The 17,427-nt window shown below is 32.8% G+C and overlaps 1 protein-coding gene across 4 annotated transcripts in view; it reads right to left on the bottom strand.

Moving 5' to 3' along the window:
• Window positions 1-640: 640 nt before the first annotated feature.
• Window positions 641-17,427, bottom strand: part of LOC114330690 (plasminogen activator inhibitor 1 RNA-binding protein) — a 40,485-nt gene continuing 23,698 nt past the window's right edge. The window contains exons 4-8 of one of the 4 annotated variants that reach the window (XM_028280105.2): window positions 14,952-15,035; window positions 14,816-14,896; window positions 9,027-9,231; window positions 7,434-7,688; window positions 641-2,813 (exon numbers count right to left, since the gene is read on the bottom strand). In XM_028280105.2, the coding sequence (XP_028135906.1) occupies window positions 2,742-2,813; window positions 7,434-7,688; window positions 9,027-9,231; window positions 14,816-14,896; window positions 14,952-15,035 (697 nt within the window). In that variant the 3' untranslated portion in view covers window positions 641-2,741. The remainder of the gene's footprint in view (window positions 2,814-7,433; window positions 7,689-9,026; window positions 9,232-14,815; window positions 14,897-14,951; window positions 15,036-17,427) is intronic. The other 3 variants (XM_028280106.2, XM_028280107.2, XM_028280108.2) reach the window with 3 other exon arrangements.

Below are 17,427 nucleotides of genomic sequence, written 5' to 3'. Positions count from 1 at the left end.
TAAAATTAGCGAAATGAATTTCGACTCAATTCAAGCTTTCTGCTTAACCCAGGTATAAACATACCAAAAGGCACCGCCAGGAAAACATTTCACTTTGCGGTTCAGAGAGCCCATATGAAACGAGTCTTTGTACTCTATGCAGAGTATGGCATTAACAAAATAATGAAAATCTACGGTTTCGTTTTGATTAAAATCTGTCTTCCTCCATCCCCGATAGTACTATTTCTGTCTACCTGTAGCTTGAATTGAGTCGAAATGCATTTCGCTTATTCCCCGTTAGAGTGCATTCTATTCATACTGCCGATACTGTCGATATAAATTAAAATAATTTATATCGACAATCTACGGTCGGAATGGTAAAAATCTGTCTTCCTTAGAGCCTCCTTGACAACAGGTAGACCTAGAAATAGTACTATCGGGGGTTGGAGGAAGACAGATTTTAATCAAAACGAAACCGTAGATTTTATTTTTTTAATATAAAATTAGTTGATACAAAAATGTAACTTTCATTACACCAATAATTGTGGCTCAATCCCATATAAACAATACTTATTCTAGTCTCAAGTACCTTTTTCTTCCTTTATATCACTATCTATTGCAGTCTAATCATTCATTAAAAATAAAAATAAATAAAACACAATTTGTTACAACAAAACATTTTATTGAAGAAATGTGTGTATCATACACGTTTAACTACTCGAAAATGTTGTTTTGAATTGAAGGTTTTTACAACAATATATAATCAATTGTAACTTAAAATTACCACACATGAAAATCCCGTAGTGTTACTAGTGTTCTCGACACATTTAGATGAATACAAAACTATTCAGTCGTAGTAAAAAAATATGATACGAGTATGTCCCAAATTGTAAATGTATTGACATCTAACACTGATAGAAAAACTGTTAAATGGAAAAGCAAAATTATTTCAGGTCTTAACACTTTCAAGTCCGGCGACACGACTCGCGTGTTCACTGTTTTTAATCAGGTACCGCCGACACGACTACCGTGTTCACGTTTCAACAATTTTCCAATGACTGTATAAAAGTGGCACATGAGACCAATATCTGATATTGGCCCAGAGCTGAAAGTGTTAATTTGGCAGACAACTTCAGTAAAACTAAACGGATGCGCCTGCCCGCAACACACACCTTTCCAGTTTCTGCGAAAGTGAACATATGTCACCATAAGGACAGAAATTGTTCATTTCACAGATCGGAGTCCATTTTTGTGTTATCTTTCAAAATTAACATGTTACTGGCAATACAATTGGTTCGTAATACCAGCAACATGAGCCAATAGCTATAAAATACAATTAATTACAAGTCTATAATTAAAAAAGCTTTTAACAAAAAATAAACTATTGTCGATACGAACGTTGTCGCTTTTCAATACTCTCGTACTTTTGCAACTGATTAATATTTTATTTTTGTGTTATTCTTTCCTTGCATAATTCGTGTTGTTCTTTTTGTTGAAAATTATGTCAAAAACATGATCAATCCTCGACACCTTCCGGTATAAGAGGAACATCGATTATGTAAGTATGTATGTATGTACAGAGCCGCATTTAGGTGAATTGACGCCCTAGGTAATTCTCTAGTAGCCGCCCTTCAAACATGTACCATTTTTGCGTATTTTTGCTTTTGCCGCCCTCTCATAATTTGCCGCCCTAGGCAACTGCCTATATTGCCTAATGGATACAGCGGCCCTGTGTATGTACATGATCAATGCGAGCAAATAGGATGGGATTATAAATAGTTGGTAAAGAGGAAGATAGATACAGCAGTTTCGACTGAAGCATTTCGTAAGTCAGAAACGTTGACTCAAACCTACAGATATCACATCCACTTAGGCCCGATTCGTTAAATGCTTTGGAAGGTGTCTGTCTTTTGTAGGATATCCGGTATATCCTATCCGAAAAAATTGTACACTTAACCTTTTGCATTTTGTATTAATTCTTGTATACCCGTACTGTAAAATGAATAACTCTAGGTTTTTGTTCGATTGGTACATGAATATCCCCTTGAGCAAAATGGTCCAAGCCTTTCTGAACTGATATAATGAGTACTCTTCCTCTCATTGAATTAATGACAGCAATACATTGACAAAATGATACAGCTGATGCTATATTTAAGGATACAGAAAAGCGACAAAGCAACCCAAAAAATACATTTACAATATGATAAATTAATTATAATATGAATATATCGAGACTGGCGTTACTATCATCCATGTCCAAATTTTTCCTGTCGATTTTTTTAAACCTATAACTAAATAATTAAAACTTCGTAATAAAAAATGCAAATTGAAAAATGGCATCATGAACAAATGTTAACATGAGCATCAGCGACAATTGAAACTGTTTAACAATACAGCATAACACTGACTAGTAGTCACCACCTTTCAGAGTGTTCCAGTCTACACTGAATATAGTTTATTCCTCAAAAAAATACCGCATTAGAAACGGTGTCTGCTGTACTTTTGTTTATATTATGGCGTCAAAGGCGCGGCAGTCCACGTGTTGCAATAGCTCAAAATGAGATATTTTCGAAAGAAATTCCTATAGAATATTTGAAAAACTTGCTAAGAAATTCTAAAGACCTGTTTATGTCGGAATCCGACATAACAAAGTAGTTAAATTGTAATAATATACAGTTTTATTGTGATGATAGTCGCCCCATTGTAGTAATCCACTAAAATAGCTGATAATACTTAGTGAACGACTGTCTGGGGGCTAACCATTAGCCAAGAGAGGGGAAATCACGTTCGTCATCTACCTTAGGAGCTTGGCGGGCATCGTTTCTCTCATCAACCTAAAACAAAATAAAATTACTTTAGAAAAACCATTATTTTTAGAACTAACTACACTTGAGAGCAAAATTGTACATGTTAGATGTCTCGAATTTCCTAAACTTGTCCGATTTGAGTGATTTTTTTAGTATGTATGTTATAGCCTTATTATTTAAGAAAATCGATGTAATAATAACGTTGCTAGTACAGGTAAATGTCATTTTATACCGGGTGTAACAATCATACTGTGTTTTCTTCTTAAAGTTCGGAACACGTTGTGGAATATTGTAGCATGTATAAAATATTTAAATTAAAACTCAATTGTACCCTTAGGCTTTCTCAACATTTTGTTTCTTGATTCATTTGCTTATATTGGATAATAAAAAAGGTTTGGTACGTTAACAACTAGCGATGTTTTTCATCAACAAATCCTCATTTTCTGCTTAGTTTAATAAACAAGCCTATAGTAGGCTTGTTTATTAAACAATGCTGATTTATTATTTAAAGTTCCAATTAAGTCCGTATTTTTTTTTTGTTTAGTGGAAATTGAACACACTACAAGGAATTTGACCCGCGATGAGTATGTTCAAGCAGTGATCTTACATAGAGAAGGACTTAGCTATCATGCTATCGGCTCCTTTATTGGTAACAATTTTTTGCTAATGCACGATAATGCAAGACCTTACGTTCACGAACTGTAACCGAATATTTTAAAACAGCTAAATCTTCTGACTTTGAAGTGGCCATCACATAGTCCATATCTTAACCGGATCGAACATTTGTGGAACATAATTGGCGGAAGACTACGACAGCATTTGCCACTTCCTAGAACCTTACAAGAGGTAGAAACAGTAGCTCTCGAGATTTGGAATGATATTGATCAAGACCAAATAGCATACCTCATTTGTAATATAAAAGTACATAATATCTCTTTTTGTAATTTAAAAGTACATAAGCGAATGAATCAAAAAACAAAATGTTAAGAAAGCCTAAGGCTACAATTGAGATTTAATTTAAATATTTTATATATGCTAGAATATTCGACAGGGTGTTCCGAACTTTAAGAAAAAAACACAGTATGATTGTTACACCTGGCATAAAATGACATTTACCTGTCCAGCCACGTTATTATTACATCGATTTTCTTAAATAATAAGGCTATAACATACTAAAAAACTCACTCAAATCTGACAACAGGTTCAGGAAATTCGAGACATCTAACGTGTACAATTCGGCGAATGAGTCGATTATTTTGCTCTCAAGTGTAGAAACTAGTTATACAGGGTGGCAAAGCTAAGTAGAGTCGGTATAATGCCAAAAATAAAACCTATGTGATATTGAGATACACTGGCTTGTCTTGAGTTTAACACATTGGCTGCCGTGAGACGTAAATGTTGTGCATCAGGTTTATTCTCGATAAGAGCCACATGACACACCTGTTGGTATTACAATTCTCTATTGTAGACTTTTATGTGTTGGCAACACCTGTGAGTGACACAAGTGACAAGTGTCAATGTCAACAAGAACTTTGTAAAATAACCAGGAATTTATCTTAAAATAAAAACGTTTATTTTGTCATCGTAGTATTTGATTAACTATTTCCATCTATAAGCAGACTATTTCCATCACGCATTCCTAGAACACCTTAGTTGTCTCGGTATAATTCTGCATTATAGCCACGTGAGCCACAGTTGTTGTATCAGTTCTATATAAGCTATAAGTGACTGATTGATCACGGCTCTAACTGTTTTTGTAAGTTGACTGAATTTTTTTAATAGTGTGGCAGTTTAATAATGTGTTAATGAACAGAACTTTGTACCCCAGTCTATCAGGAAAAAATCACCAATTTCACGTCAAAATCGTATCCAGCTTTTGGATGGTTCTAAATCTAAAAGGTATATGAGGAGCAGCTGATGACAAATTCTTGAAGACGCACAGCTGATTTTGCTTTGTTTCTTTTGAAAAATAAGAAAAATTTTTTTTGGTTGCAAAACGTTTCTTATGGAGAAAAATGGTTCAAATAAGTTGTACATTTTAAAAAGTTCTTTAATTGGTGACTTTCTTAACTGAAATACATAAACAATTGACGGAGACAACTGCAAAAAAAACCCTAGATATTTTTGCACTAATTTATAAGTGTTATAACTTTGTTTTTTGAATAATGATATATAATATATCTACTTGAAATTATGGCAATTAATGAGTTTTAGCAGATCGCAATCGATTCTTAGAGGTTTCAATTTTAATATATATTCAATAAAGAGCCCAAGAGTTGCATTTACTCATGGTAGATCTAACGAAGGCATATGACACGGAAAGAACTATATAGAAACTCTACATCCAAAATTAAAAGCGGAAATAAAATATCAAAAGGTTTCCTGGCCACTAAAGGGCTAAGGTAAAGATGCTGTATATCGCCAGTATTATTCAATATTATACACTGCGGTGCAAAAAAATCGATCCACTAAAAATTTGGTCATTTTTGATGTTTCGAATTTCCTAAACCTGTTGTCTGATTTAAGTGATTTTTTACCACGTTATAGCCTTATTCATTGACAATATCGCTGTAATAATATTGTTGCTAGACAGTCAAACTGTCATTGTATACTGGCTGTATGAATCAAACTGCTCTTTTCTCAAAGTTCGCATCACCCTGTGGATTATTCTAGCATTTATAAAATACTGAAATTAAAACCCAACTAATAGCCTCAGGTTTTCTTAACATTTTGTCGTTCGATTCATTCACTTGTTGGATAATAAAAAAATTAGGTACTTTAACAACTGGCCATGTTCCGTCATCAGTACATGGTGTTTCTAAATAAGTGCGACAAACTGACGGGTATTTTACATGAGAAAATAATGACAATTTGCTTTATAATATGTCCGCAAACGCTTCGTTTCCAAGATAAGGGATGTTCATTTTTTTTACAAATTGATGATTTATTTATTGCTTTAAAACCAGTCGAGATATACAAATCAAATTTGGTGGGTTTTAAGACGTAATTATTGCATATTTTTTGACATACAATTAAGAATTTAATATTCACCATTGGCGCGCAAACAGGTATTATGCCAATTCACGCCAATGGTGAATATACAATTTTCAATTGTATGTCAAAAAATGTGCAATAACTACGTCTTAAAACCCAGCAAATTTCATTTGCATATCTTAACTGGTTTTAAAGCAATAAATAAATCGTCAGTTTGTAAAAAAAATGAACATCCTGTATCTCGGAAATGAAGCGTTTGCGGATATGATTATAAAGCAAATTGTCATTATTTTCTCATGTAAGATTACCCCTTAAAGTTTGTCGTACTTATTTAGAAACACCCTGTACTGATGACAAACATGGCCAGTTATTAAAGTACCTAACTTTTTTATTATCCAACATAAGCGAATGAATCGAAAGACAAAATGTTAAGAAAACCTGAGGCTACAGTTGGGTTTTAATTTCAGTATTTTATAAATAATACAATAATCCACAGGGTGATGCGAACTTTGAGAAAAAAACACAGTTTGATTCGTACACCTGGTGTACAATGACAGTTTGACTGTTTAGCAACAATATTATTACAGCGATATTGTCAATGAATAAGGCTATAACATGGTAAAAATCGCTTAAATCGGACAACACGTTTAGGAAATTCGAAACATCAAAAATGACCAGATTTTTAGTGGATCAATTTTTTTGCACCGCAGTGTATATTGATGAAGCCCTTAGATAATGGAAGAAGTGCAATGGAATGGGACTTTGGGACTACCGAAAGGAGATACGATATTCTACATGCTGCTCTATGCAGATGACCAAATTGTAATTGCACAGGACACGGAAGATCTGGAATTTAATAGCAAGGAAACTAATAGAGGAATACAGAAAATGGGGTCTGGAGGTAAATACCGAAAACAAAATATCTATGCGTATGAAGGGAAGAAACGGAGAATCTGAACCTGGAACAGGAGACAATTACAAGCTGCAATGAATAGTATCTGGGAATAAAACTAACTAGTACAGGACGAAACGAAGACAATATTAAAGAAAGGATAGTAAAGGGAAAACAGGTGATAGGAGCCCTGAATTCAGTACTGTGGCAAAAAAATATAAGAACAGAAAATAAAAAACGAATTTACAACACAATATTAAAACCAGTGTTAACCTATGGAGCTGAAGTCTGGTAATTAACCAACAAGTACAAAGATAAATTACTAGCCACTGAGATGGATTTTTGGAGGTAAGCAAGAAGATCTAGACTAGAACACATAAGAAACGACGACATTAGACATCAAATGGAAATAGAAAGAACAATCATAGATGACATCGAAATGCAACAGCTAGTATGGTACGGACACATAAGACGAATGGAGGAAAGGTGAATCCCCAAAAAAGTGTTAGAATGGACCCCCACAGAAAAACGAAAACAAGGTACACCAGCAACTACATGGATAAAATGCATCTCCAAGGCGATACATTTGTTAGTTTTCCTTTGGATCAAGACGAGCAAGTTGAAAGATGAGCAAAAGCAAAGACACAGGTTTCGAAGAACAACGATGGAAATACAGCAGGAATAGGAAAATACTGAATACTAAATCCACTTTGTAATATGTAGTAGTATTTATAATATAGAAGTATTAGCGTTTTACTTACAGCATCATTATGGTAACGTCTTTCTGGTCTATCTCTATCACTTTCTCTAGCTCGATTGCCACCGCCGCCACCACTACCACCAGTACCACCACCGCGATTTCCACCACCTCTTGGGCCCCCAGATCTTTGTCCTCTTCCGCGTCCACCACCTCTGCGTACACTGTCATTGAATTGAATCTCGATGTCCAAGAGATGCTTTTGTCTACCAACACGTTGGGGATATTCTGAGACATCATATTCTTCTTCATCAGTTTCCTATAAAAGAAATATGCATATGTATTAAAGAAACCTATTCACAAAACTGTTTAATGCAATATATAACAGCCGAGTGATTCCCATAGACTGACTCAAGTCCATCTTTGTCACAATACCTAAAAAACACAATGCTAGAAAATGCTCAGAATATCGATTAATTGATGTGCCTAATGAGCACACTCTTAAGATTTTCCTAAGAATACTTCACAACAAAATTGATGCAAATGTGAAGATGATCTCGAAGATACTCAATTTGGTTTTAGAAATACTATGGGAATCAGGGAGGCACTTTTTGTTCTAAATATCCTATTACAAAAATGATGTGATCAAAGAAAAGATATATTTGCATGCTTCATGGACTTATTGCATTTTGTCCCCAACAGTGATCAATGGTTACTCGGATCAATTATTTAAAAAGGCACTTGAGAAATAGCCATGTGGAATAAAGATCAATGGACTATAAAGTAATTCTGTCAGAAAATATTGGTCTCCAAATTCTGCTTGATAATAATCACGAAGTAGGAGAGGAAATGGGCAATAACAAGACCAAAGTTTTAGTTTTTAATCGTAACCCACATCCTGATGCAGAGCTTCAATTAAATGGAGTCCAAGTTAAAAAAAGTTCACAAAGTGACATATTTGGGAACTTCTATAACGGACCAACTAGATCCAGACATAGAAATAAAATGATGAATAGCAATGACTAAAACTACTTTTATAAAAATGTAAGAATCATCTTACTTTAGAAGACAAAGAATGTTAAGTGCTATGTTTGGTCTGTAATTTTGTATGGTGCAGAAGTGTGGATACTAAAACTGGATCAAACCATGAACATAATTGAAGCATTGGAAATGTGGATTCATAGACGGGTGCTGATGATACCTTAGACAGCAAGAAAAACTAATGAGGAAGTATTAAGGAGGGACAACAAAAATAGAAAACTGCTAAAGACTGTTAAACACTGGAAAATGTCTTATCTGGGGCATATAGTGAGGGGAAATCGATATAGAATACTACAACTGATCCTTAAAGGTAAAATAGAGGGACATAGAAGTATAGGAAGAAGACAAGTTTCATGGTCAACACCATTTGTGAATGGACTCAGATATGAAATGCAGGAAATGAAATGCAATTATTCCATGTTGCAGAATATCGAGAAGCCTTAGCAATGGTGATCACCAACGTTGTATAATTCTAATATGGCATGTGAAGAAGATTTACATTTGATCATATCAGCAAATATAATAACAAACATAAAATATATACACAAAAATGAAATGAAACATGATGATAATAAATATGTATGTATTTAGTTTAAAAAAATATCTCTGTTCTTACCTCATCCTTTTCTTTTTTCCTAAGTTCAAACATTTTTTTCCATTGGCTTGGGTCCTCTCCTTCACCAGCTTTCCTAATATTGAATTGGGGTTTAGCACGTCCAGCGCGTTGAGCCTTCCATTCATCTAGGGTCAATTCTTTTGGTTCTTCTTCTACTGGTGTCTGTTCCTCTCCTCCTCTTCCTTCCTCTGGTCTTCCTTCCTCTCTGTGCATTCATTTTATTTTAGTTGAAAAAATCAACAAATACCCCACAAAAGAAGCCAAAAAACATTTGAAAAATCGAAAAATTACTGGGTGCTATTTTCCAGATTTTCCAGCTGGAACATAGAAAAGGCTGGGAAGTCGATAGAAAAGGTCATGTACCATCTCGTGGGTATCCAAATTTTTTTTTCGAGTTTAATTTGCAATAACTTTTTGTTTATAAACATTTTCTAATTTAGAAAATCTAATTTTAAAGAGCAAGTATTTTCAAGAAAGTAGCATCAAGTAGCATAGCATAATGAATGTATTTATCTATAATACAGCTTTTTAGTTTTTTCACAATATTGAAATTACATATTGAAAAGTCACTTTTTTGCTTAAATATTAACAAAAATCCATGTCGGAGTAAAAAATTAGCTGCCTACGAGATCGTACATCTTTTCTATTGACTTCCCTCAGAATTAAAGTTAAAAAATAGCACCCAGTAATTTTTCGATATTTAAATAGTCGAATCGGCTTATTAGAATCCCGGTTATAGGAATATTCCGCTTTAAGGAATAGGTTTGAGGTCCCGAAACGTTTCTCCTAGCCACCAATGATCGGTTATTAGGATATCCAGGTTATAGAAATACTTTTGCTTGGCACGGAGGCTATTCCAATAAGCAGTTTCGACTGTACTTCATTTTTTGGGGTAAAATACATACGTTAGCTAGAACATGCAATTTGTACATGAAAATTTATACATGAATGTCTGATGTTATAAATAAAATGTTATCTTTTTATCCAACGTGCATTATTTAGTAGATCTGGTACAGAACACACGGCTGGTTCAGAACAGCGAAAACAGCGTGAATACAAACCTCGCTTTGTTTTCAGGTATGGAAGCTATTCTCTCAAAACACGATGAAAAACTACTAAATATCTTTAAAAAAAAAATCTTCAGGTACATACAGAAAAATAAAAAAAAAATGTGTCATTTTCAATATACTTTTGAATTAGACACAGCTAAGAAAGAACCTGATTAACAATAATTATGAAGATTGAATGTTGACATTGGATAATCTACGTGAAATACCAAAGAAAATTATAAGAGACCAGTAGAAAGAAGTTGGAAAAGAAGACACAAATTTGGTTATATGGAACAAGATCGGAAATCTCTTACGAGATTACCATCTGAAAAAACAAAGCAGTCAACTGATCAGAATTGTGGAAGATCATAGAACAAACTGAGACTCGCATGTCAAACTGAATTCGCTTACACTCAACCCACAGGTTGACAATCGGGAGAAACTAGGTGGGGAAGTTCTCAATCCTGTCATGGCACATCCCAATGTCTAACAGGGAACATCCTATGAGTATATAGGACAGATGTAAAGAAGGTATAAGCAAATAAACTGAGAAAATGACATGGGGACTACAGATATGCCATTAACTGTAGATTTGTTGACTGAACATGACACATATAAAAACGTGCAAACGATCAATGTACTTATTTCCCCAGTAAGTCTATCTAAGGATGTCACAAAAACAGACGAAATGGCCAAATAACGCTCAATGCCATTAGTTTGTCCAGAATCCTTCTGCGGCGTAGAAAAGGCAGTAAAAAGAATGGCTACAAGAAAGTGGATAGCTCACAAATCTCTGGAATGGTGAAGAATTCACCAGTACAAAGACAGATGAAACAGTTCACTACAGAACATTCGCCAAAATGTATGGCAGAACTAATAAGCAAAGGCAGGAAAACAGTAAAAGCTGAAGGATTTCGCAGATTCCGCTGTGTCTGAACTAGCTCTAAGGTTCTACTGGTTTTATTGATTTGTCGATGCGAAACCATATGAGGGTATTAAAAGGAAAGTGGTGTACGCCATATTTTTGAAATGATGTCAATTCTTGCTTTATAATCTTGATATATAGACCTCTTAAAAGGAAAAGTGGTGTAAGTCTTTACTGTATTACTTACTGTGTTACTGTAAATACTTATGCCACTTTTCTCCCAATTTTCCTGATGACAATATAATATATCAAGGTTATAAAGCAAGACTTACATCATTTCAAAAATATGACTTACACCACTTTGGGTTTAACACCCTCATATATCGCCGGTCCAGTACAAGAATAACTAACTGCAAATTTTGTCAATTCCTAATTATTGCGCAATTAACTTCTAAAATACTGTGTACAGATGATGCAAAAGCGACAGAACTGTAACTATGTGCTGAGCCACCACAGGGTAGTTGCGTCGTTATTGAAATACGCACCATTTTAGACCTTGTTTCAGATGAATAATGACGCAACTGTAAATAGGGTTGAAAATGAGGGGGATTAAATTAAGATAATGAAATTCAAACCAATAGGGATAAAAATAAAAGCAATAATAAAAATTACAATTCATTGTAAGAATAAACACCATACCGATGCTCCTGGACTATCACTACTCATTTAATTCCTATTTTAAATATTTAAAAATCGTTTTTTGCTTTTTTTAGAAATTTGGCTTTTTGCAGTCACGTCGTTCTTGTTCCGGACCGGCGATATATCAAAAAATGTAGGCTTTCACAGCCACTGTTGTAAAGATACAATGTTTTCAGGCTTATAGATCTTGGTTATGTGGTTTTTGTTTTGACGTTAGCTCTGTCACAAACATGTAACAAGTGCCTTTAAGGTCCGAAAACAATGCATTGACGCAAACTATATACAAGGTGACAATTTAAAATCTTCCCACTGTAAATATCTTCATTCTCGTAAATAATATGAAAAATCAAAAACAGGTAAATTTTCTAGGAAAAACTCCCAATGGTTGACTGTATATCATAGTTTAAAAAAACTTGCATTGTTAGCAATTGAAACTAGCCACTTAATAAAGTGTTAAGTGTAATTTTCTTGTCACCCTGTATACATAGAGCAAAAATTTATATTCCTTGAAGTTAAACTAAAAATACCAGTGCCAAAGAATACATATCTACCTTGCCAGTGCAATCACAAAATTCTTATATAATGCACGTTTCAAAAAATAAAAAATAAAATAAATAATAGTCTAAAAAAATCAATATCTTACTAATATTAGGTAAAATCAAAATTTTACCTAACATTAGGGGCCACTGTACACCTGGTTCCAAAAAAAACTGATACGACTCTTGAAGCGTATTTTGTAGAAAATTGAGCAGTGTATTTTGAAGGATAAATACTTAATATTTACATACTGTCAATGTCACTGCCAAATCTTAAAATTTGTCAGATAGCTTATTCCGTTCCACGGTTATTAGACTTTATTATTAATGTTTATTATTAATACTTTCTCCGCAACTGAGAGTATCTTATCAACTGTATTGTTTTTAAACAATAGATGATAAAATAAAAATATTGACAGTTCAAAAATGTGAACTTTATTGCATTGTGTGTGGCCTAAGTTTGGGCTGAAAACTGAAATGTATTACATTTTTACAAAATTTTGGAATATGTTTAATTACGTAGACCAATTTTAACAGTTGTTTTCAATACAGATTTCAATCCTCTACAAATAGTTTCTAATGTCTTTTGATGTCAAATAATTAGGGAAGCTGGAATTTAACAGTTTAAAATTTTACATTGAGTTAATGCAAAATTGTGACGCATGTCAAAATTCTCAATGTATTTTAATTGTATTCATTTTCTTCGAATCCTGAGAAAACTAATAAATATTTTTGAAAAATTTAAACTCAGAATGAAAGACTACATTATTACCGAGGGCTGAAAGTCCCAGAAAACTTCTATAATATTTATTTTAATAAGTTACAGGGCTGAATTGAATATTAATTTGTTTTGTTGTATAATCCACGTTTACAATAATTATGTGATCTATTTGATGTAAAACCTATCATTTAGATAGTTAATATAAAAGTTTAGATAGATTTAAAATAATATAAACATTTAGACCTTAATAATTAGTACAATTTATGAATTAACATAATATGTAATCAGTTGTTTGTTGTTTGTTTATTTTATTATTTGTATGTCATAATAAATATAATGTCAGATCAATCAAATACACTGCTCAACATGATCAAATCTTACTAAGAGTCGTATCAGTTTTTTTAGGAACCGGCTGTACATCCCAATTGGAGAACTGATAGAAACTGAGTATAATTCGGCGTTTTTTTTTTTTGAAAAATAAATAATAAATTATCTTCATATAATTCTGTATAAAAACTTGTTTTTTGTAGAAAACCGTTGATAAAATATTAGTAATTAAATTATTTTAGAATTAGATTATAACAATTTATATAATTAAGTTACCAATATAAGTATACAGCCGCCCCTAATCTAGAATACTTGCAAAAATATAGGATGATTATTTCTCACTACAAAAAAACCGTTCACCAATTGCCATATGTATTTCATAATAGGAATTGTAAGATCAATAGGTCTTGGACCCACACTTAAAAAAAATTAAGTTACTCCCTCATGAGACTTTTTATTCAATATTTATGACGAGTCTGACTTTTCTATTTCAGAAAATTTTAGGGGGTGTTTCATAAATATAGAGGTTTCAATTTTGGTGCCTTCAACAACTGAAGTAATCTATTGTCTGACTCGACATGAATAACTGAATAAAAAAAGTCTCATGAGGTAATAAATTTTTTAAGTGGGCCCATGGTATTCGAATGATAGGATATTACTTTTGTTGTGTGTATTATGGTAACATTGGATTATTGGTAGTAGGAACCATATTTGTTATAGGAACCAGATGTTTTTTATTGGATTTTTATGAAGGAATATCTGAAAATACGCACCCTTCGCACCAATTTTTTTTTTAATTTCTCACTACAAAAAAAACATTCACCAATTGTTATTATTATACGATAGGAACTGTAAGAATGAGAGGATTATGGTAGAGGATATTTATGTATGTGTATATGCCCATAAAGTTGCATGGATGAGTTGCGATTAATAGGATTATTGGTAGCAGGTACCATATTTTTGATGTTTTTTATTGGATTTTCATAAAGGATTATCTTAAAATTACCCAGTACCTTAATATTGCGATGTACAAGCGATGCAAAGCAGATCAACTTTCATATTTCGATGTTTTTGTTTGAAATAAGCTTGAACCAAATTTATCATAATTTATTTTTCAAAATAGTAATCTTTATTAAATGCATGAAAGTTAATAATACCATCCACATATAAATACTTAGCCTATATTTAGACTTGATTTATATTCTTGTAATGTATAGTATAAATTAAAAATAATTGTTTTCTCATCATTTTTTTAATATTCGGCTCAAAAATTCATGTGATGCTCCTTTCCAAATGAATGCGATGACTTTGATAGTAAATAATTGGATTCTTATGAGAATGACAAGCTTTAGAATTAGAAATATGCCGTATAATAAATTCTAGAGCATTGAATAGATCTAGGTTGCTCCTGTTCATTAGTCCTAATGATATGGCCGAAATTGAGAAACAATTATTTTTAATATCAACTATATTGTTATTAAATCCATCCCCTAATTGTAAACTAATAATAACAAAATGCAACAACCGCAAAACAAGTAAATGATGCAACACAACGTTAAGTGCAAGGCATAAAGCAAACACGACAAACTCACTTCTTTTCCGTTTCAATAGGTTCAATTTTAACTTCGTCTCCCCAACTTTCGTTAGCATCGGTATTAGGCCTGTCTGCTTCCCTTTAAAAGAATATCGTATACAATAGTTCTAATAAATTTTACAATTGTAACTCACTCAATAACATCCTTGTGAGATCCCCAATTGTGTGCCCCAGCTCCGTCACGCTTGTCGATCGGCTTAACTCCTCTGTAACCATGGCTGCGTTCAGTATTCAGGTAATATTACCAAACTTGAATAGTTTTACAAAAATAAGATACCAGTTGGCATATTTCTTTTAATATATTCAATAACAAAATTTTCAAAATTTAATGCTATCATTTTATTACATTTAAAACAAGGGGTTACTTTCCTTTATTAATATATAAATGATAACAAAAAGTAGATCAAACTAAATATTTCCATATGAATAGAGAATGAATGTTTCATAATTTTATACTAAAATACAGTATGTCCCTGTAAGTTGTATCCACATGAAATTTTTATTATTAATTTTACGAAAAAAAGTTATTCTTCATAAAAAGCTCTGCATGGTCCAAAACCTAAGATTCAATCATCATATATTAAATTTTATGAATATTATATGAGATATGTCAAAAAGTTTGAATTTCACTCAAGAGTAAAGTAGCTTTATTCTTCACAATATTGAAAATTGCTATTATGAAAAGTTGTTTGGAATTAAAAACTATAGTCTAATATGCAATTTTATCCTTATAATTGAAAAAAAAAATTTTTAAAAATTATGGATAACAACATTAATTTCTGTTATTTCAATTCTGATAACTCTTTTATTATTAATTTTACGAAAAAAAGTGATTCATAATAAAAAGTTCTGCATGGTCTAAAACCTAAAATACAACCATCAGATATCACATTTGGTTAATTTTATACAAGGTATGTCAAAAAAGATAAATTTAGATCAAAAGTAAAGACCTTTATAGTTCAGAATATTTCAATTAGAAGAATGTAACTGTATGTAATTACATACTGAAACATAGTTTTTAATTCTAAATAACTTTTCATAATAACAATTTTCGATATTGTGAAAAATAAAGGTATTTTACTCTTGAGCGAAATTCATATTTTTTGACATACCTCGTATAAAATTCATAAAATTTGACATAACATGGTTGTATTTTAGGTTTTAGACCATGCAGAACTTTTTATTAAGAATCACTTTTTATCGTAAAATTAATAATAAAAGTTATCAGAATTGAGATAACTGAAAATAATGTTAGTTATCCATAATTTTTCAAAAAAAACTCTTCTTCAATTAGAAGGATGTAATTGCATATTATAATATAGTTTTTAATTCCAAACAACTTTTCATAATAGCAATTTTCAATATTGTGAAAAATAAAGCTACTTTACTCTTGAGTGAAATTCAAACTTTTTGACATACCTCGTATAATATTCATAAAATTTGATATTTGATGGTTGAACCTTAGGTTTTGGACCATGCAGAGCTTTTTATGAAACATAACTTTTTTTCGTAAAATTAATAATAAAAAAGTTTTCCATATGGATACAACTTACAGGGACATACTGTATATGTCTAATATTTCTATCTCATCAAACTTGTAAAATGAACCTCATGTAAACACATACCCAGAGGATGTCAACAACATTACATATCTGGGCTGAACGATGAAGCAAAAGACATTATGACACAGTACACCGAAGAATATAGAAATTACCCATTTAGCGAAGTTACGGCAGAGATAGGGGAGAGACTGCAGCAAATACTAAACGCCTCCAGACAAGAACGGTGGAGCGAGACTTTAGGTAAAATGGATATGACGCACAGTAGTAAGCAGGCTTGGAATATGATCAAAAAACTTAATGGTGATCCCACAGAGGTGAAAGAGCCATGTGCAATAACGTCAAATCAGATAGCCCACCAACTGCTTCTGAATGGCAAAACAAACAATCGTTGCAAAACGCCAAAGATTATAAGAACTCAAGACCAGGAAACAACTCTCTTGCGAAACCCATTTACCATCGAAGAACTTAAAAATGGTATTGACTGTATGAAAATGGAAAATCCCCTGGGGTGGACGAAATCCTAACAGAGCAGATAAAACACTTCGGGCAAAAAGCGAGACAATGGGTGCTCGATCTATTTAACATCTGTCGCTCTACCTACCAGATTCCACAAATGTGGCGTAAATCAAAAGTAGTAGCCCTTCTGAAACCTGGTAAAGAACCTGAACTACCGAGTAGCTACCGTCCGATATCTCTTCTATGTCATTTATATAAATTGTATGAACGCCTCATTTTGAACCGCATCCAGGAAAGCAGGCTTCAGACGAGGTAAATCATGCACAGGCCAAGTGCTGAACCTAACAGAGCACATAGGGGAGCGATTTGAGCAGAGGGAGATAGTGGGAGTAGCCTTGATAGACCTCACAGCTGCATATGATACGATAAACCACAGAACCTTGCTAACTAAGATCTATAACACTGTGCTTGACTATGACCTGGTAAATATCATTAGATCACTGTTGTGTAATAGACGCTTCTACGTTGTGCTAAATGGAAAGAAGAGCAGATGGAGAACCCAAAAAAATGGCCTACCTCAAGGAAGCGTTCT

This window comes from Diabrotica virgifera, chromosome 10, assembly GCF_917563875.1.
Source record: "Diabrotica virgifera virgifera chromosome 10, PGI_DIABVI_V3a".
Classification (NCBI taxonomy): domain Eukaryota; kingdom Metazoa; phylum Arthropoda; class Insecta; order Coleoptera; family Chrysomelidae; genus Diabrotica; species Diabrotica virgifera.
This window is presented reverse-complemented; position numbering and strand designations above follow the sequence as displayed.